The 22,851-nt window shown below is 37.8% G+C and overlaps 1 protein-coding gene across 14 annotated transcripts in view; it reads left to right on the top strand.

The window, feature by feature from the left end:
• Positions 1-22,851, top strand: part of LOC106080789 (myocyte-specific enhancer factor 2) — a 400,014-nt gene that overhangs the window by 355,384 nt on the left and 21,779 nt on the right. For all 14 annotated transcript variants that reach the window (XM_013242349.2, XM_013242347.2, XM_059368465.1 and 11 more), the window contains 2 exons: positions 16,313-16,812; positions 17,212-17,415. In XM_013242349.2, the coding sequence (XP_013097803.2) occupies positions 16,759-16,812; positions 17,212-17,415 (258 nt within the window). In that variant the 5' untranslated portion in view covers positions 16,313-16,758. The remainder of the gene's footprint in view (positions 1-16,312; positions 16,813-17,211; positions 17,416-22,851) is intronic.

Raw genomic sequence — 22,851 nt, 5'->3', positions numbered from 1 at the left:
CTAACAAAATTTCCCCAAAATTTTCTCAAAAGACAAAATTTCAAAGATAATTTCCAAGAAAGTTAACTAAAACAGAAATTCTAAAAAAATAAAATTTTCTTGAAATTTTTCTAATTTTTTCCCCATGAACAAAATTCTAATGTTTGCTCACTCTTATTAGTTTTTAATTATTCTGATTTTTTACTTTCGTTTTGTATCCCTCAAAATATTATGAGGTTCTTGTACTAGAGGAATAAGACAAGGGAACAATAATAAGCTAAACTTTTTTTTTGTTTTTTTTTTCATACGGTTTTAGCGAAAAAAACAGAAATTCTTCTTGTCATGGTGATTTACATGATAAACTTGAAAAAAAAGGTTTTGGGAATAGCAAATCTTAAGGAAACCCTATAATTTGTTTGTCGAAAATACATTTAGCCCCAAAGTATGCAGCATTGTCTTAAAGGGGGCAGTATATCCCTAAAGTATGCAGTATAGCTTTAAAGTAGGCAATATAGCCTTAAAGTAGGCAATATAGTTTTCAAATAGGCAATATAGCTTTTAAGTAGGCAATATAGCCTTAAAATAGGCTGTTTAGCCTTAAAGTGAGCTGTTTAGCCTCATAGTGGGCAGTATAGCTTTAAAGTATGTAATATTGCTTTAAAATAGGTAGTGTTGTTAAGGCATGTAGCATAGCCTTAAAAGTAGGCAGCTTAGCCTTAAAGTAGGCAGCTTAGCTTTGAAATAGGCAGTGTAGCTTCAAAGTATGCAATGCAATATAGCCTTAAAGTAGGCAGTATAGCTCGACAGTAGTTAGTTTAGCCTCAAAGTATGCAACATAGCCTTCAATTAGGCAGGCCTCAATTTGTATTTTGAGGTTCTTGCACTAGAGGAACATGACAAGGGAACAACCATAATAATCATGTAAGCCGAACAGCGTTTTTATATTTAATATTATTTCATATGTGTTTGGAAAAAAAACAGATAAACTTGTCATAGTGATTTACATGAAAAACTTGTAGAAATAGGTTTGCGAATATTAAATCGCAAGTAGAAATAGCAAAAATACTACAATGCTGGTATTGTCGAAACTTATGACATTTAATCAGCTATAACATTTTAAAAGAAAAGCCTAAAAATATGCCATGAAAGGTCATGTCAAAATATTTGACTATATGTATATTTGCATAGAACTTTGGCATTTAGAATGAAATTTATGCAATCATTTGGTTGGGCAAGGTTAGGTTAAGTTAGGTTGAAGACTAGGGTGAGGATTATAAACCTCCTCATGCCATTGTGGATATATACCTAATCCTGCAATAGACTTGTTGTGGGATCTAAATCACTCCGGAAAAATATATGCCAGCAATTCCACGCTGCTCACCAATCCCTAATCGTTCTCCATTGTATGCCGCTATGTTGGTTCAGGTCGGTTATCCTATCCGCACCTATGTACCGGAGACTGGTAGCCATGAAAGCTGTACATTGATATGGGAATTGTTATAACATTTTATCACACGCTATCATTTGAGGCACTAATGGGGACTTCGGGCGCATGAGTCCTATGTGCCCTGCAATGATACCTAATTATGAGGACTCCGGGCGCCTTAGTCCTACGTGTCCTACAATAATGCTGAAACCCATTCTGACCTCCTTCTTACTCCTATTCAATAAAAGCCTAGTTTTCTCATGAACCGTATCCCTCCTATAGGATTTTCGCCAGTAATTCGGAACTGCATCGCTTCGCATTCATCAAATTTATTGATAGCAGTTCTTTGGTCCTAACAGCCAAGACGTCTGTCCTCTCGTTACCCTCTACTTCGCTCTGGCCCGACAACTAAAGGATGCGGAATGTGTTAAACTTAGAGAAGGCGCCAAGCTCATTCTTACACTTTATGAGAGTCTGTGACCTTAATGTGTTTGTTGTCTAAAACTAAACTTTTGATCGCCTAAAGTAAAATAAAGCATTCTTAACTAACAAGAAAACTTGTAAAAAAGATAAAACCATAATTTGGTTTTCCAAATTGTATAGCCTTAAAGTATGCAACATAGTCTTGAAATGGGCAGCATAGGCTCAAAGTAGGCAGTGTAGCTTTAAAGTAGGCAATATAGCCTCAAAGTAGACAAAGTAGCCTTCAAGTATACAGCCTAGCGTTCAAGTGTAGCTGTAAAGTAGGCAATATAGCATAAAAGTAGTCAGTATAGCCTGAAACCATAATTTGGTTTTCCAAATTGTATAGCCTTAAAGAATGCAACATAGTCTTGAAATGGGCAGCATAGGCTCAAAGTAGGCAGTGTAGCTTTAAAGTAGGCAATATAGCCTCAAAGTAGACAAAGTAGCCTTCAAGTATACAGCCTAGCGTTCAAGTGTAGCTGTAAAGTAGGCAATATAGCATAAAAGTAGTCAGTATAGCCTGAAAGTAGGCAGTATAGCCGGTAAGTAAGAAGTATAGCCATATATTAGGTAGTATGGCTTTAAAATAGCCAGCATTACCTTAAAATAGGCAGTGTATCCTTAAAGTTAGAAGAATAGCCTGAAAGTACCCAATATACCCTTAATGCAGTGCAGCCTTGAAGTAGGCCGTATAGTCAAAGAGTAGGCAGCGTAGTCTTAAACTAGACAATATAGCCTTAAAGTATGCAGTATATCCTTAAATTAGACGGTATGGCTTTGAAATAGTCAGTATAACCTTAAAATAGGTAGTGTAGCCTTAAAGTAATAAGTACAGCCTGAAAGTATCCTATATACCCTTAATATGCGTAATATAGCCTTTATCCATTCTCCGGCAATTCCGAAGTGTTTGAGTGTTCCGGTTGATCGGGTACCTGACTACGGGTGTACAGTGTAGAGATTCGGGTCCAGCGCCCTACACAACTTGTCTCTGCGGATGACATTCGTAATTTGGTGGTTGTAGATCACGGATCACGGTGCTAATAGCTATGCTCCTGCTACCACTCTCGGAATTCATTAAAGTATCCAATTTAGCCTTAAATAGGCAGTAAAGCCTCAAAGTGGGCGGTACGCCCTTAAAGTAGGCAGTATAGCATTAAACTATGCTGTTAAGACTTAAAGTTGGCAGTATAGCCTTAAAAAAAGGCAGTATAGCTTCAAATTATACAGTATAGCCTAAACATCAGAAAAAAAGATTTAACGGTGATTATCGCCTCCTAATGCTGGCAACATTTGTGAGGTACTTTACCATGAAAAAACTTCTCAAAGAAGTGTCGCATCACTCATTGATATATCAGATTTTTGCCCCTGTTCCTTATTGCAATGTTCATAGGCAAATTTCCATTTACAAAGCCTTAAAGTAGCTAGTGTTTCCTTAAAGTATGTTCACCAAAAAATCTGCTAGTCACTTTAATTCGCTTGAGAATGCTTATCATTAGTCAGCAAAAATATTAAAACTATTACATTAAAGCTCATATTTTAACCTTTTGATTGACACGCCATCACCATAAATTGGAAGCAGAAATAAATGAAACCATCAGCTGGACTTGAAGAAACCCATTAATTTGCTTTTCGAAAATACATAGTCTAAAAGTAGGCAGCATAGCCTTAAAGTGGGCGGAATAGCATTAAAGTATGTAGCTAAGGCTATGATGCATACTTTAAGGCTTTAAAGTAGGCAATTGAGCCCTAAAGTTGGCGGTATAGCTTTAAAGTATGCAACATAGCCTTAAAGTGGGCGGTATAGCCTTAAAGTAAACAGTATAGCCTTAAAATAGCTTTAATGTAGTTAGTGTAGCCTTAAAATAAGAACAATAGCCTAAAAGTAGCCAGTGCAGCCTTCGTCCTTTTTCCAGGCACCGAGAAGTGTTTGAGTGTTCAGGTTGTTTGTGTACTCGACTACGGATATGCAGTGTTCGGGTCCTGCCCCTTGGGCGTAGAGCTAGCAAACTATCGATTACCGCAACATTCGATATTTTTGATATTTCTAATAATAAATATCGAAAGTATCGATACTACCGATAATTTCCTACCACCTATATATCAAACGAAAATGAGAAGTAAAAATCAAGAGATCGATTTAGATAGAAGCACTATCAATGCACAAACCGAATAAAACCAATGTTAATGAAGTCAGTTCGAAGTCATGAGAGAAATCATTGTACAAAATTGGATGAAAATTACGCCCTCTATAGGTGAAATGCATCTTAAAGGATACATTCAGTGTGGAATCGCTTATTTTTGTTAAATTTTGCAAAAAATGTAACCTTGTCGATAGTATCGATAGAAAAAATTTCAATCGATATTCAGACAAAAAATAAAATATCGATAGTACCATCGATATTTTGCCAGCTCTACTTGGGCGACTTGTCTCTGCTGTTTATATATGCAAATTGGTGGTTGAACAACACGAATGGTCATCCTCCTTGCTCTACAACTCTCGGGATACATTAAAGTGGGTAAAGTGGTACAGCCTTAAAGTAGGCAGTAGACAGTAAGGCCTTAATGTAGGTAGTAGAGCTTGCAAATAGGCAGCACATGATTCTATTTTCAAACAAAGTAAAATTTTCAATCTACTACGCAAACAATGATGTTTTCAGGATTACGGAGTTCGAAAATCTAAGGAAAACTAAGGAATTTCGACCATAATTTGGATATCAATTATACGATTTTGAGCTTGTTTTTTGAGAAATCAACTCCGAAATTGCGCTAAACGCAATTTTTTGGCATCAACTTCAATACTGCATCCTAAACTCAAAAAAAAATTTTCGAATTTCTAACTGGGGAAAGCTTTCAAATGTTCTAAATTCGAAAAAATGAAGAAGTGGCAGCGTTTTCAAATTTGAAAAACGATTTTGAAAAGTTTGGGGCCAAAAAAAATCGATTTTGACGATTTTTTTTAATGAAAACTTTAGAGTATTGCTACAGATGTGGAAAGAGCTTTACTCCTCGATTCCAATGTTCGAATTTGAATTCGTTTTCAAATTTGAAAAACGGTCTTGAAAAGTTTAGCGCCAAAATAAATCGATGTTGACGATTTTTTTCATGGAAAACTTTGGAGCATTGCCACAACCAGCACTATTCTGAAAAGGGTTCTACTTCATTCAATAGTGTTTTAAAATTAAGTGAGTTCGATTTTTTTCATGGAAAAGTTTGGAGTATTGCCACAACTAGCATTATTGTGAAAAGGGTTCCACTTCATCCAATAGTCCTTTCAGTTTTTGCATATTTTGGATATCAATTAAGCGGTTTTCTCTCTCTCTCTCTTTTACCACTTCATCGATCGAAGTTTGGGTTTTTCCTATACGCCTTAATCACCCAAAGTTGCACGATAGAAATAATTATTTAAGTAATCCATAAATTTTTCAGTAAATAATTTATCCCCCGGCGTATGAATGATATTTTTAATATAATTTTTATAATAACAAATATACGCTCCAATGTACTGTTAAATTAATATTAATCATACGCTCTCGTAACTCCTTATGAAAAAAGTACCAATCATGCAAATTTTTCTACGAACAGACAAAAGTAACCTCTCACATATCAATGAGTGCAAATTGAAGCTCCAAGAAGCACAATCACTATTATTAAACGATTCAATAACAAAATAATATTGAAATATTGCTCTAATGGCTTAATTGTAATAAATATTAATCATACGCACTAGGAATTTGTAAAATTATTAGACTTTAAATAACGAATATAAAATAATGGAGTACATATTTCATGAAATCAATTTGCCAATTGATTTCTCTATACCGAATTCTATGTGTGTTTTTTTTTTTTTTCATTTCGTCTTATATTGTAACCTTATGTTTCAAATAACTGCCGGCGAAATGACAAAAACATTTACTTGGCAACGAAACTGAAGTAGCAAAAAACGAAATTAATAAAAATGTGATTGCGTAGGTCGTAACAACAAAAAAGTTCAAATGTTTTTTTTTTTCTTTTCTTTTGCTTCTTCTTACTGTGTGTTACTGTTGTTGTGTTGGTGGTTATTGCTGCCGTGTGATAGGCAATTCCATAAACAAGTAAAATGTCCTGTGCTCTCCTGGCACCATGGCAAACAAACAGAAACGAGACGCAACTTCATAACCCTCAACACGTTCGACAGCCAAAGAAAAACTTGAACTTGAGTATTTTGACAAAGCCATTAAAACAAAAAAAAAAAAAGAAATTCATGCTGAATGAAAAAAAAAAACTACAGTTAAGTTGAAGAAAAATCACAACAATTTTATATGGAAGTCATATAAAAATAACTTATGAAACTATGGACCAACAAGAAATTGTAAAGTTTTCAAAACAAGTACAAAGCCTTCTTAAAAGAAAAATTCTTTGGAAATTAAAAGAATGTCGGTAATTTAAAGATGTTCCAAACTTAAGGAATTAAAGGGAGGTAGAGAGTGAGAGAAATGTGTTTTACACAGACTATGACAAACATGTACTTCACATACTCTCCCTTACAAGAAGCAAATTAAAATTGTACACAACAGGAGAGCTCGTGTGTAAAAATCAAAGTAAGATTTCCTTTTTTCATTTCCGTTGTGTTTGCCTCCAAGGAAGGTCATGTGGGCAACGGAAATCACATCGATAAACACAACTACATGTAGGTTATTATTTTCCGACTTCAGTAATACTAATGCATAAAAGCCAAGACAAGATTATCTTCATGACACAGTGGGAAAAATACAATTCTTTCATAAATTACAAAAAATGGGAAGATTTACAAGATAAATTATACCCTGTATGAAACCACACTCAAACAAATTTTGTTAACTTTGGTAAACAGTCTGTAGTTGTAGTACTGTCTTGTTTCATTTCTTGTGTACGAGGCAAGTATGCTTAGGTTTTTAGGGTTCTTCTAACCGGATTTCGCAGATGAACTGATGCATATGACTCATTAACGTTTGGCCTATACTCTAAAATAATCTATCTGGCAACCCATCGGCTCCTTCTGCCTTTTTGTTCTTAAGACAGGCCACTGCTACGATCTCAGATCTCATATTGACTAGACAGTAAACATTCTGTGGTGCCTTTTGTGGTCTCTGCCACCATAGGACCCCAGCAGCTAGGAAAAAGTGTTCTTTTTCAAATACACTATATGTGTATGTTATCAGATTTCCTTCCTTGCCTCTGCAGGAGGACGTGCCTCTGCCATAGCCATCGGTTTTAGGTTCAATTCTGTGATATTGTCTCCGGATACCTCCCCTAAAAAAAATCTGTCTTTTGAGAACGAGGATAGGTCTACAATAAGGGAAAAACCGCAATATTCTGAAAACGAAAATTCGAATTGAAAAAATGTTTAAAAAAAAAGGAACAGAGATATCTTTAAAATTCTTTTTGAATTTTGCAGATAAAGGTGTCCTTAAAAAATTAAAAATAAATTCTGTGGGAAATTTTCACAAAAATACCCAAAATATCCATTTCGGGCGACCAATAAACCAATTAGGAGGTCTGGGCTTTGCATTTTGAGAACAGAGAACAATTATCAAATTTTTGATTAAAAAACTTATATATTTTTCTAGTGAATATAACACTCATCTCAGTTGACATACGTTGTTCAAATTTTACTTAAAAAAGACGCATCTCCAACACAACCTTTTTAAAAAGCCAAAAAAAACAATTGTTAAGGTATTTAAGCAACTTTTTTCAATACAGACTAAAAAATGCAAAAAATCCATTTTTAACACTTTTTTTACTTCCAAACTATATAACTTTTAACTGGATAGTCGAATTTCTACTTTCTTAGCGGCAAGGTCCTTGTAAATATTGTTACCAATCCAAATCGTGCATTAAAATTAAAATCAAACCACAAATGCCTTCGTAAAATGTGATTGTTGTTCATCAGCTTGAGGACCATGGATGCGGCTTCTCCTCCCCGCTCTACCACTCTCGGAAAGCGTTAAAGTTGGCAGTATATCCCTATAGCAGACAGTATAGCCTTAAAGAAGGCATTATAGTCTTTAAGAAGGCAATAGAGCCTTTAAGTAGGCAATATGTCTATAAAAGTGGACATTTTAGTCTTAAAGCAGCTAGTTTAGCCTTAAAGAAGCTAGTTTAGCCGTAAGTCGTTTCCCTTTCTCTGCGTGTAGAGAACTGTTTGAGTGTTCATATAGTTTTATAGCCTTAAAGTAGGCAGTATAGCTTTAAATTAGGTAGTAAATCCTTAAAGTAGGCAATACACCCCTAAAACTGGCCAGTACTGCCTTAAAGTAGGCAGTTTAGCCTTAAGTCCTTACCCTTTCTCTGGGCATCAAGAACTGTAAGAGTGTTCAAGTTGACCGGTGTAGAGATTCTGTCTGGGTCCAGCGCTTTGGACGATTTGTGTCTGCGGATGCCATTTGTAACTTCGTCCACGAATAATTGCGAAAGGTTTGTCATCGGCTCGAAAACCACGGATACGACTAATCCGTTTACTTACTTACTTTACTTACTTACTTTACTCTCGGAATAAGCAGTGTAGCCTTAAAGTAGGCAGAGTAACCTTAAAGTAGGCAGTGTAGCCTTAAAGTAGGCAGTGTAGCCTTAAAGTAAGTAGTTAAAGCCTTAAAGTAGGCACTATATCCCTAAAACTGAACATTACAGTCTTAAAATAGACAGTTAAATTAAGCAGCAAAGCCTTAAAGTAGGCAGTATAGTCATAGAGTAGGTAGTAAAGCCTTAAAGTTAGTAGTATAGCCTTAAAGTAGGCAATATGCCCCTGAAACTGGACTGTGTAGCCTTAAAGATGGCAGTTTAGACTTTAGTATTTACCCTTTCTCCGGGCATCGAGAACTGCTAGAGTGCTCAAGTTGATCGGGTTCGGGTTCAACTCCGGGTATACAGTTTCAGAGAATCTGTCTGGGAAACATTCTGAACTTAGTACAAATTGATTTGTCAAGGTTTGTAAGGTTAGCATGTCCGCCTATGACGCTGAATGCTTTGGTTCGAACCCTGGTATCAGAAAAAAAATGTCAACGGTGGTTTTCCCCTCCTAATGCTGGCAACATTTGTGAGTCATTTGTGCCATATACAAATTTCTCTCCAAAGAAGTGTCACACTGCGGCACACCGTTCAAGCTCGGCAATAAAAAGGAGGCAGCCATGCATAAACTTCTCCACAAAGCGGTGTCGAATTGCTGCACGCCGTTCGGACTCGGCTATAGAAAGGATGCCCCTTGTCATTGAAAAGTTTGCCCTTGTTCCCATGTGGACTGTTCATGAGCAAAATTTGTATTTGCAAGGTTTTTCATCAACTTGAAAACCATGGATACGACGAATGACTGTTCTTCCCGCCCTAGAAATGCTTTAAATTAAATAATTAAACAGCATGCCCTTAAAGTAGACAGTATAGCCTAAGAGTAGACAGTATTGCCTTAAAGTATAGAGTATTGCCTAAAAGTTGGCAGTTAAGCCTAAAAGTAGGCAGTATACACGTTAACTGAACGATACAGCCTTACCTTAAAGTAGGCAGTGTAGCCTACTTTAAGGCTACCACTCTCGGATTGCTCAATACATTGGCGGCTATACAGCTTGGTACATCTTTGCAGTCACCAATAGTAAGTGGGTCCTCATTCCTTCTGCCGGTCTTCGAGAGCGATTTGACAGTAGACCACAGCTTAACAACGCCGGAATTTAAGTACGGCAGACGCCTATGACGCTTAACTGAAGCTGGGTTCGAATCCTGGCAAGAACGTCAGGAAAATTTTTCGGTAGTGGTTATCCCCTCCTAATGCTGAAGACATTGGTAGCTCACCAAGACATACGTAGAAGCAATGTAAAAACGTCTTCCCAAAGACGTGTCACTCCACAGCACACCGTTCGGACTCGGCTATAAAAAGAAGGCCCTTTATCATTGAGCTTAAACTTGAATCGAACAGCACTCAGATATATTAGAGAAGTTTGCCCCAGTTCCTTAATGGAATGTTCATGGGCAAATTTGAGATTTGCATTTTTTTCGAGTGTTTACTGGTTCTGGGACGTGTAGGATAGGAGGGACGAATCACTACTGTTTGTGAATGGGCTGCACCTGGGATATTTTTGGTGTACAAATGTAGCCCCCTTACTAATGCAGGCTGCATTTGTAAGGTATCCTGCCATGTTAAATTTTCTCTACCAAGTGGTGACGCTATGCGGCACGCCGTTCGGACTCGGCTTAAAAAGGAAGGTCCCTTATCATTGAGCTTAACGCTTTAATCGGGCTGCAATCATTGATGTGAGAGAAGTATCCCCTATTCCTTAAGGGAATGTTTATGGGAAATTTAGTTAGATTTAATATCCGACTTACTTTAAATCCCTCCAAACATATTCAAATCTCGTATCATGGCTGCTTTAATTTAATGTGTAACCTATCGGTGTTGTTATGACGCCTCTCCCAATTTATCACACTTTCAAGACGGTATTGTTGGCCTTGTACATCCAATAGTGAGTATTCTACAGCCCCTATGGAAAAAGTTCCGATATTCTAGGGGCAGATTCACAAAACATGGTCCTTATTTCGTTTGCTGGCATCATCAGCATTAAAAGGTCCGTTTTTCTATTCCTATTCCTATTCTATTCCTGGTGTTACAGAGTAATTTTTATTATTTTTGATTGGGTGTTATTTTATGACCTTGAACATATATTCGAAGTGTGGTCCGAATCGGCTAATGCGAAGTATGATGCGAATCGATCCCAGGCGGGCTCCTTTATAAATGCTAATGCCAGATTCGAACTCTACTCTCAAATACCTTTCATTTGAGTCCCTTATTGTCCTGATCGGTTTACATGTCCGCTCGATTGGGTTTTAGGGTAGGGCGTTCCCCTCAGTTACTTGCATCCATATATGCATGCTATATCCTGATTCTGTCTAGATTTGGCTCGCCTACAAAGTTTCGTGATACTTTTGGCACCATCTCGAAATAAAGGCCAGAAAATATTGAAGGTGGTATCGATTTTTGTGGCAGAGTTGTATTTATTTTTTGGCATAAACTGGGAATATAGCCTGATTTTATACCCCGAAATATTGAGTGGCATCGATTTTTTTTTTGTCGAAATTGTGTGAATATTTTGGCAAATGACCACTAAATTATGTCGACAAATATTTCCCACCTAGAATCCAAAAATGTATATTGCCGTTGTTTTAAATGATACTTCTCAGGGGTTTTTACTTCTTTTTTGCATTATAAGAAATAAATATAAAAGTTATTTTAAAATAAATATTAATCATACGTCATGAGAAAATAATTTTCAATTTTAGATTTATCCTAACAAAAAAATATTCTTTTAGACCAACCTATGCTTGTCTTCTCGTAAAAACTCCTCCCCTTCATACCCCTCGAAATCAATTTCAAATTTCAATTCAATGTTAACCACGCAATTTAATTGAAATATGATTAAATTTTAATTTATTTATTGCCTTATCACCACTTAAGGAAACGGAACATCTTGGTGCACAGAACATATTTCAGAGTTTCCTGATATGAAACAGCACACAAAATTATTCCCAAAGTTAAAGCATAACTGCCTTCCCTCTTCACTCTCCTCTCACTCTTACTCTTACTGTTGTGTGGCGCAAGTGGTTCCATATTAGTGAAAACAACTCCACTCTACAAACCAAAGTCTACACTGTGGGTATCTCACAGCACGACAAAGGACCTATTTAGGTCAATTACACGTTTCGTTGCCCTCCATTGTATCCTTGTTCGGGTAACTGTATAAATAAATAATGCGATTTTGTCTATTGACAATGAAAGCATGACGAAAAGGTGTAATCTTGGTATAGTGTGGCAGAGGAGGGGGACTGTGTGGGGTATGGTATTGTAAATGTAAGCGTGGGTAGGTGGGTGGTTATGTTAGCACTGAAACAAGCATGGCCAAAGGGGCTCCTATTGATGGTTCTACATGAGAACAGAGTTGGAGTAGCGATAACATGAAGTTCATTGAACTTGTTTATTCAAGCAGAAACCTTGAAAACATCCTTCGATTGATAAGCGTAGCGTTGCAGACTAAACAACGGAGAAACTTAATGGTAAATCCTCCCTAAGTAATGAGCAGCGAGGGGGGGAGAGAGTGGTTGGTTGGCCCATGTTTTTGACTTGTTTCAAAAATTAATTAAGTCGAAAACAAAAAACATTTAGAGCTCATAGTTAAGAGTAGCGGAGGCAAGACTCCAAAAACTCTGGAAACCCTAAAAGGATTTGCTAGCAAATGATACTTTCTTGTTGCTTCGCCTCGGTGGCTTCTAAACGAAAAACCCCAAGATACATTAAAAAATTCTTTGAAAAACATTTGGTTTCCAGGTCGTATCTCCGAAACTTTGAGCAAGAAACTTATGGAAAATTATACGATTTTTAAAAACTTAATCTAGAGTAAAAACTTTCCATTCGAAGGCAAAACAAAGGACGACTTAAGTAATTCTTGGGGGCTTTGGTTGAGTTTTTAAATGACACTACGGCCATCATCAAAAGAATAATTTATTTTTTTTAATTAATTTGCGCTCACCGTTTCTATGGACGACGAACTTGCCTCGCATTGTGAAATTAATCCTTAAAAACAAAGCAAGACAATTAGCTTCCTCACATCTGTACCCACTACCATAAGCTGGAGGTTACATTAACAAGTCCTTAGTAACATCGAAGAGATACTTTTAACATTTTGCACAGATACTTAACATTTATGAAAGTCATTGGGTATTGCAATGAACCTTTCCTTAAGGAAAGGGTGTTAAAATTACCCTTTCCTAATGGAAAGGATATTTTATGGTAAAGGAAAGGTTTTTTAAAGGAAAGGGTATTACCTCTGCCCTTTTCTAACGGAAAGGGTTTTAAAAGTACCCTTTGCGAAGGGAAAGTTATTAAAAGTACCCTTTACAAAAAGAAAGGGTATTAACAGTAAACTTTGCAAAAGGAAAGTCTATTAAAAGTACTCTTTGCGAACGAAAAGGGTATTACAAGTATCCTTTTCGACAGAAAACAGTTCGACGGAAAAGGGTAATAATACTACACTTTCCGCAAACAAGTGAATTACTTTCCGAAAGAAAGTGTATTAAAACTACCCTTACCGAAATAAAGGATATAAAAACTACCCTTTTGGAAAGAAAGGGTATAAAAACTACGCTTTCCGAAAGAAATGGTATTAAAACTACCCTTTCTTAAAGGAAAAGGTATTAAAACTGTCCTTACACTTAGGCAAGGGTTGTAAAAGAACCCATTTCCTTAAACTTTAAAGGGTTTAAAAGAACGCATTTCCTTAGGAAAGGGTTTCTTTCTCTTAGGAAAGTGTAGTAAAACTAGCCTTTCCCAAGGAAAATGGTATTAAAACTACCTTTTCCTTGGGGAAAAGGGTACTAAAACAACCCTTTCCTTAAGAAAAGGGTATTTAAACTACCCTTTCCTTAGGAAAAGGGTATTTAAACTAACATTTCCTCAGGGAAAAGGCACTAAAACTTACCTTTTCTTAGGAAAAGGGTACTAAAACTACCCCTTCCGTAGGAAAAGGGTCTTAAAACTACCCTTTCCTTAGGAAAAGGGTCTTAAAACTACCCTTTCCTTAGGAAAAGGATATTTAAACTACCCTTTCCTTAGAAAAAGGGTATTTAAACTAACCTTTCCTTAAGAAAAGGGTTTTAAAACTACCCTTTTTTTAGAGATAGGGTACTAAAACTACCCTTTCCTTAGGGAAAGGTATTTAAAACTACCCTTTCCTTAGGGATAGGCTACTAAAACTACCCTTTACTTAGGGAAGGGGTATTAAAACTACCCTTTCTTTAGGGAAAGGACATTAAAACTACCCTTTTTTAGCGAAAACCTATTAAAAATACCCTTTCCTCAGGAAGAGGGTACTAAAACTACCCTTTTCTTAGGGAAAGGGTACTAAAACTACCCTTTCCTTAGGGAAGGAGTACTAAAACTACCCTTTCCTTAAGGAAAGGCAATAAAGCTACCCTTTCCCTACGTAATGGAGACTATAACTACCCTTTCCTTAGGGAAAGGGATTTTGAACTACTCTTGTCTAAGGGATAGGGTACAAAAACTACTCTTTCCTTAGGAAAAGGGTACTAAAACTACCCCTTCCTTAGAGAAAGGGTATTAAAACTACCCTTTCATTAGGGAATTAGGGAAAGGGTACTGAAACTACCCTTTCCTTAGGGAATGGGCACTATAACTACCCTTTCCTTGGTGAAAGGGATATTTTTTTCCTTAGGAAAACGGTATTAGAACTACCCTTTCCTTAGGAAAAGGATATTAAAACTACCCTTGCCTTAGGGAAAGGATATTAAAACTACCCTTTCTTTAGGGAAAGGGTACTAAAATAACCCTTTCCTTAGGGAAAGGGTATTAAAACTACCCTTTCTTTAGGGAAAGGGTATCAAAACTACCCTTTACTTAGGAAAAGGATATTAGAACTGCCCGTTTCTTAGGGAAGGGGTATTAAAACTACCCTTTCCTTAGAGAAAGGGTGTTAAAACTACCCTTTCCTAAGGGAAGGGGTATTAAAACTACGATTTCCGTAGAGTAAGAGTATTAAAACTACAATTTCCTTAGGCAAAGGGTACTAAAACTACCCTTTCCGTAGGGAAAGGGTGTTAAAACTACTCTTTCCTTAGGAAAGGGGTATTTAAACTAACCTTTCCTTAGAGAAAGGGTTTTAAAATTACCTTTTCCGTAGAGATAGGGTACTAAAACTACCCTTTCTTTAAGGAAAGGGTATTAAAACTAGCCTTTCCGTAGAGTAAGGATATTAAAACTAACCTTCATGTAGAGAAAGGGTATTAAAACTACAATTTCCTTAGGCAAAGGGTACTAAAACTACCCTTTCCGTAGGGAAAGAGTATTTAAACTACCCTTTACTTAGAAAAAGGGTGTTTAAACTAACCTTTCCTTACGGAAAAGGGTTTTAAAACTACCCTTTCCGTAGAGATAGGGTACTAAAACTATCCTTTCCTTAGGAAAAGGATATTATAGGGTGTTAAAACTACCCTTTCCTTATGGAAGGGGTATTAAAACTACCCTTTCCGTAGAGTAAGGGTAATAAAACTACCCTTTCTTAGGGAAGGGGTATTAAAAGTACCCTTTCCGTAGAGTAAGGGTATTAAAACTACCCTTTCCTTAGGGAAGGGGTATTAAAAGTACCCTTTCCATAGAATAAGGGTATTAAAGCTACCCTTTCCTTAGGAAAACGGTATTAGAACTACCCTTTCCTTAGGGAAAGGGTATTAAAACTACCCTTGCCTTAGGGAAAGGGTATTAAAACTACCCTTACTTTAGGGAAAGGTTATTAAAATAACCCTTTCCTTAGGGAGAGGGTATTAAAACTACAATTTTCTTAGGGAGAGGGTATTAAAACTGCCACTTGCTTAGGGTATCAAAACTAGCCTTTCCTAAGGAAAAGGATATTAAAACTGCCCGTTTCTTAGCGAAAGGATATTAAAACTATCTTTCCTCAGCGAAAGGGTGTTAAAACCCTTTCTTTAGGGAAAGGATAGTTTTCTCAGGGAAAAGGTATTAAAACTACCCTTTCCTTAGGGAATGGGTGTTAAAACTACCCTTTCTCAAAGGAAAGGGTACCAAAACTACCCATTTCTAAAGGAGAGGGAATTAAAAGGTAATTAAAACACACTTTCCTCAGGGAAAGGGTATTAAAACTATTCTTTTCTAAGAGAAAAGGGTATTAGAACTACCCTGATGTAAAGGAAAGGGTATTGAAACTACCCTTCCCCATAGGAAAGGGTATTAAAATTACCTTTCGCTATAGGAAAGAGTTTTAAAACTACCCTTTCCCAACGGAAAGGCTACTAAACCTACTCTTTCGCCAAGGAAAGGTTACTAACACTACCCTTGCTTTGATAATTTGTTATCAAATGTCGGATATGTTAAAAATTTAACTCAGTGTCTTTATTTGTATAGATTATAGCGTTATATTAACTGACACGCAGACAATAGGAGTTTCTAAATTATTCAAACAAATTTCTGTCCGATACTTTGATATAAAGTAGATACAGCAGTTCCTATTTGCTTTATTTTAAGTCTTTAGTTTCCTGAATCGTTTTCCGATGCCTTAATACTGTCCGCCAACTTAAATGACTGTAATTTTTCCTTTAATACTTCTTGTATGGCTTTTCCAGGAAAAGAATACAAAACTTTCTCGAAAACCTTGAACGTCTAATTAATATTAATTTAAAACCATTGAACGAATACTTAATATTTTGCTTGTAGTTGTGTGTGTGGCTTATACGCATAGAGCACAAGAAGATTTGACATTGAATAATTTTATAATCTTCGAAATCAACCATGGGCTATGAATATTTATTAGGTACACAATTTTCGGAAAACTTAATTTATTTGAAAACTTATTACTAAATTCATAGAAAAATTTAATCCTATTATATTGATTTCTAATTGTTGTATCTTTTCTATTCTTGCAGGAACTTATGTTTGTGAAACAACTGGAAACAATTCTTATTAACATCAATACCGTCCACAAAACATAAAAATAAAGCAAACAGTTCCAGAAGAGAGCCAATGCTCGATGTTTTTGTAAAGCTTTAAAATCCATAAAATACGACACACAGACATTTAAGCTTGGAGATGTTTATTTATACATAGCAAACCTAAAAGGATTGGAGATTGCACAAGGCTTAGAGAAGAACTCCTAGAAGGATTGATACTTGAACATACAATAAAAACAACTAATCAGCTTTAATCTATTTTTGAAATAAATTTTATGTATAGACAAGAAACTATAACTTCAACAGATCGCAGTATCAGAAGCAAAACAAAAGATTTGGGATTTTGTGTGTGTGTGCGGTAATAAGGCCATAAAGGAAACGAAAATAATTCCATTGGATTGTTTGGCAGTACATCTGTAAACATGGGTAGAAAGAAAATTCAGATATCACGCATTACAGATGAACGGAACCGGCAGGTAAGAAGACTAAAATATTAGCAAAAATCTTAAAAAAGAAATATTACCAAAGAAAATGCATGCTAATTGAATCGTAGGAGTAGTTGAAGCCTATTGAACACCTTTGTTGTATGATGAAGACTTGTATTTGAACTGGTTCCAGGTTGCGTATGATTATTGTTTATTATTATAAAGAGTGATTATACGCACTAGTGTCCCACAGCAGGCTTAAATGATGATTACTGGCTGAATTGAATTTATGCAAGCTTTGTGTTTAAAGAAAATTATAAAGCATACATTTTTGATTTTTGGAAAAAAAAATATTTTTAAAATCTTTTTAATAGTTTTTAATATTTTTTTCCATACAATTATTTGTTTTTTTTTTTGTTTAATACTTACCCTTTTTCTCTCTCTCTTTAGGTTACCTTTAATAAACGCAAATTTGGTGTCATGAAAAAAGCCTACGAGTTATCCGTTTTATGCGATTGTGAAATAGCATTGATCATCTTCTCCTCGAGCAATAAATTATATCAATATGCCAGTACAGATATGGACAAAGTCCTACTCAAATATACAGAATATAATGAACCACATGAATCTTTAACCAATAAAAATATTATTGAGGTAAGTTCGATAAAAAAAAGAATTTGGTCAAAAACCAAAACCCCTTTGCTGTTTGTTCTTTCTGTGCTATGTGGCTAAGCGCACGTGTTCGAGTGAGCTCCTTTACCTGTTACTAACCAACAGAATAATAATAACAATAATAATAATAAATTATTTTAATATTTATTTTCTTCTATGGATACGTAGAATAAATAATGTAAACATCTCTCTCTCTATGTATGGCAGCAAAAACAATGTGAATGGAAAATTTCAAAAACATACTTCGATAATCTCCATGCATTATTGAGTGTAGAATGAAGAAAATATATGAGCAGTGAACAACAAAAATTTCTGACTGGATATGAGACCAAAATATTGGAAAATAAAAATTATTATATTTTTATAAAAAAGTTTTCATAAGAAATTTTGTCGAAATTTGGATTAAAAAATGCGTTGACCTTAGATATTTATAAAAAATTTTGTTGACATTTAATTTATGGAAATTTGAGTTTCATTGTATATGAATTTTCTAAAGATCATAGAAATCAAAAAATTTGATTTTCTTGGGCAATTCGTTGCAAAATATCATCCATTCAGTTCTACCTCTATCAGTATGTCTATCGTCTCCTGAATGCTCTCGGTGTAAGTACCTTCCTCCCTCCAGATGGAGAAAAGCGTATTGGGATTTTTTGAAAACACTTTGCGCAACCTAAATGTCTCCAAACTAGAGCTTTAAAATGCTCCACAGAATTTCGTTTAGGAAAAACCAGTCGCTTTCTTCGTTTCCTTATTGAACATACCCAGGGCTTCACGACAATATCCCAAGGCATCTGTCTCTTCTCTCTCGCTCTCTCTCTCTACCACCCTCTCATTTCCATATTTAAAAGCCTGCCGATTGTCCTCCTGAATATCCTCTTTTCTGGTTTCCACCATTTCGGGTTAGTGCTATGCGGCGATATACGTTCTGGTCATTCCTTCCAAAAGGCTTCGTTCGAACACACCGTAACAACATTTACTGCGGAATCAAATTCCTTTGCGTTCGATATTTCTCCACGTAATATCGTTTAGTAACAACCCTTCGTTTTCCTCGTTTCCTTATTGAACCTGCCCAGGGCTTCAGGACAATATCCCAAGGCATATGTCTCTTCTCTCTCGCTCACTCTCTCTCCCTCCCATTGCCATATATAAAAGCCTGCCGATTGTCCTTCCTGAATATCCTTTTTAGCGATGTCCACCATAACGGGTGTAGCCTACGCGGCGTTATCCGTTCTGGTCATGCCTTCAGAAAGGCTTCGTTCGAACATTCCGCAACAACTTTTTCTGAGGAATCCAATTGCTTTGCGTTCGATATTGACTCCAGTAGGCCTAAACTTATGCATATGGACACTGAACTTCTCCCAGTTAGTATATCTGCAAACTTATCCTATTTCTGCTAACTTTTCCGATTTCTGCTAACTTTTCCAATTTCTGCTAACTTATCCGATTTCTGCTAACTTATCCGAAAAGGAGCACTATGTGAAGACGAATCAGTTTGAATTTTTAACTGAGTCACTTTTCGTATAAGTTGTTTCCTTTTCAGTTTGTAGAACTCTGCACTGCAAATTTGCCCATGAACATTCCATTAAGAAACAGGGGTAAACTAATCTCTAGCACCTTGGCTCTATCCATACCAAATTTTAAAGAGTTATCTCTATTTGTTCTCAAATGGCATATATTCTACTGTTTTTTTTTCGGTTCTATCCCACTGTGCGCCTGTTGTTTGTTGTGTCCCAATTAATTGCCAAGTTTGCAGGACTAACATTAGTGGCCTAATCCACTGCATCTAGGAGACTTAAATGCGCATCAATGGTATTTCCCCCAGTTAACGATCAGCCAAGTATTGCCTATTGGCGGAGCAGATCGAAGGCTCCTCGTTCTGCACGGTAAATGAGGATGCCCCCATTACCATTACGAGGAGGTGCAGCAGGTCGCCAGAAATTTCCATTGCATACCCTAATCTCCTGAGTGACGTGTCCTAGCAAGCCGTAATTTCTTTTGGGATCAGACTGCAAATTTGTCCATTCTTTTAAAGAACACGGGCACACTTCTCACATATCAATGAGTGCTGTCCGATTCAAGTTCAAACTCAATTATATGAAGGCGTCCTTTTTACAACTGAGTCCGAACCGCGTACTGCAGTGCAGTCATACCATTTTTTCAAATGGCAAAATGTTGTCAGCATTAGGAGAGGATAACCACCGCTGAAAAAATTTTCCGATGTTCTCGACAGTATTCGAACCCAGGCGTTCAGCGTCATAGGCGGACATGCTAACCTCTGCGTTACAGTGGTCTCCAGATGGTATCAGACCACCTCGCCATATTTCTCACCATCGACCGACAACCCGACTTAATAACCTCTGGGCTCCGGGCGTTTATCAATCAGAAGAAGGCCGATTGGGCCTTCAAGCGCCGCTTAAGTAAGCTGACACCCCCTTAAATGTGCTAGTAGCCAAGAGGATAGTGCGAGACATCATCAACGCAGCAGACACTCTCTTTTTATACCAGTCGGTCGAATATCCCAAGTGCGAAGTTTCGAATGTCATCCCTAATGCCAAGTAACCCAAGACATTGGGCGCAGACGGACTCGCTACACAAATGCTGAAGAATCCGGATATAATTGGATTCGCGTACCCTACAACTTTCCTCAACCAGTATTTGAACACTCTGTGGGTTTCAAGCGCCGCTTCAGTGTGCTGACACCCCCTTAAATGTGCTAGTAGCCGAGAGGAAAGTGCGAGACATCATCAACACAGCAGCCACTCTCTTTTTATACCAGTTCGTCGAATATCCCAAGTGCGAAGTTTCGAATGTCATCCCTAACGCCAAGTAATCCAAAACGTTGGGCCCCGACGGACTCGCTACACAAATGCCGAAGAATCCGGATATAATTGGATACGCGTACCCTACAACTGTCCTCAGCCTGTCTTTGAACACTTTTATGGTACCCGATGTCTAAAGGATTGTCAAAGTGATCCCGCTACTGAAGCCCCCCGAAAGCACCCGAGCAAGGGGATGTCATACAGACCGATCTCCCTTCTCTCACTAGTAGCCAATACACTTGAGGGCCTACTCCTCCCGAGACTCGTTGGAGAATTTCCATTCGAGCATTGGCATGGATTTTGTAGACTACATATCACAACAACTACTTTGCATGTCATCACTACACACATTTGCCGTGGCTTCAATCAGCCCAGCCATGCGTTGGGCCCAACGTAATCTGTACACTGTGCTATAGAATCTGGCTCTACCTGGAGTTGAATACTTAAAACTGTCCTCAAACTGTCTTTAAGCACTCTTGTAGTACCCGATGTCTGGAATATGGGCAGAGTGATCCCACTGCTGAAGCCTGGAAAGGATCAGAGCAAGGTGGAGTCGTAAAGACCGATATCCTTTCTATCACCAGTAGCCAAGGCGCTTTAGGGATTTCTATAGACTGCATAGCACAACATCTGCTTGGCATGCCACCGCACACATTTGCTGGCTTCAATCAGCCCAGGCCATGCGTTGGGCCCCAACGTTATCTCTACACTAATGCAGTAGAATCTGGATCTACCTGGAGTCAAAGACCTTACAACTGTCCTCAGCCTATCTTTGAACACTCTTATACTACCCGATGTGTGGAAGACATGCCGCTACTGAAGCCTGGAAAGGAACTGAGCAGACCGATCTCTCTTCTCTCACCAACAGCCAAAACGTTTCAAGGACAACTTCTCGCAAACCCCATTGGAGAATTTTTATTCGTCGAGTATTAGCATGGATTTCGAAGACTTTCATGGCAGAAAAACAGCTTTACATGCCATCACCACACATATTTGTCGTGGCTTCAACCCAGTGGGAAAAATAGTAAGACCTGCTAAAATCAGGGCTAGCAACATCGCTTCAAGGCCTGCCAATAGGAGGACCTTATATCTTCTAAAATGAAGCTTCCAAGAGGACTACATTGCAATTCCTAAACGTTTGACAATAGACTTTAAAGACGCTTACAGTCTTTTTGTATGCATTCTGAAGTACCCCATATGAACGATATGTGAGTGTGTATTGGACATCTGATGCTTTAAGCAGTAATTGTGTCCATTTTAAGCCCATCTATTTACCATGAAAGGCAAGTACTAGCCTGGGAATGTCCCTCAATGTTAAAAAGATGTAAACATGGAATTCGGAGACGAGGCCTCGCTGATGCAAAACAAGGAATGATATCAGGCCTCAAAGTCGCCTCTTTTTCCCGCTAGGAATCAGCTCATGCGATGTTGTAGGACGGTTCTCATTGCACAGGACCTATCAAAGGCATTCAAAACGGTCAGCCATGACAAACAATTTGAGGACATCGCCAACAACAATACCTTCTGGGCTGTTATCGGAGAGACCATCCAAATCATCATCTAGGGGATAGGTATCCAGGGCCCAGATGCCTTAAGGTAGATCTACATGATTTAGAGCATAAGGTCCACCGCTATAAGAGAGAACCTCGAGATCAAGCGGGCCTAGACAATATTCATGCAGACTTGGTCCAAGAGGCGGTGAATAGCTAACGGGTGAAGGTGGTCCTTGAAGAACGACCGCCTTCCATTGCACCTTAAGAAATTGACCTCCCCCGGCAAACCAGAGTAGTTCTGGCTCAATTACGAAACGGCAGATGCAGCCGCCATACAACGTGTAGGATGTATGTCCTGATTGTGACTAAGGACCACACGACACACGTCACCTGTCTAACGGCCCAGCCAAACCCACTACACTCAGCTATCCATTGCACCTGAAGTAATGCACCTTCAACGGCAAACCAGATGCAGCCGCCTAAACTACAGAGTAAGGATTGATGTCAAAGTGCAGGATGTGTGACCCGATTGTGACCTGGGAACACTTGAAACACGTCACCTGTTTAACTGCCCAGCCAGACCCACTCGACTTAGACCAAGATCCGCAGGACGCAGCCCACCTAATCGCACAGTTTCTGGATCTGATTAATCACAATAACCATCATCTTCCCCGCATGCCCTACACATGCTATCACTTGCCGCACCGATTTTACATAAGTGAGCTCGTAGTCCTATGTGTCCCGTTATGATACCAATAGCTATACTGACCTCCTTCTTGCTACCTTTCAGTAATTGTCTCGTCTTCTAACGATCTGGACCCCCCCATAGGGCTTTCGCCGTCCTACCGACCGTTTCGCTGTTCCACAATGTTGCATGCGCATTCGTCGCCCACTCCCTTAACTCAGACTGCGTCGACCCGAAAGGCTTCGGTTTAACCAAGTTTATTGACGGCAGTCCTCTGGCCTTCACCGCCAAATCGTCTGCCCTTTCATATTCCCTTACTTCGTTATGGCCCGGCACCCAAACGATGCGGATTTTGCCATCCTCAGAGAAGCCGTTAATCTCCTTCTTAAACTGCAAGACTGTTCGTGGCCTTACCGTCCTG

The sequence above is a fragment of the Stomoxys calcitrans genome, chromosome 5, assembly GCF_963082655.1.
Source record: "Stomoxys calcitrans chromosome 5, idStoCalc2.1, whole genome shotgun sequence".
Lineage (NCBI taxonomy): Eukaryota > Metazoa > Arthropoda > Insecta > Diptera > Muscidae > Stomoxys > Stomoxys calcitrans.
Note: the sequence above shows the minus strand (reverse complement) of the source record. Positions and strands in the feature narration are given on the sequence as shown.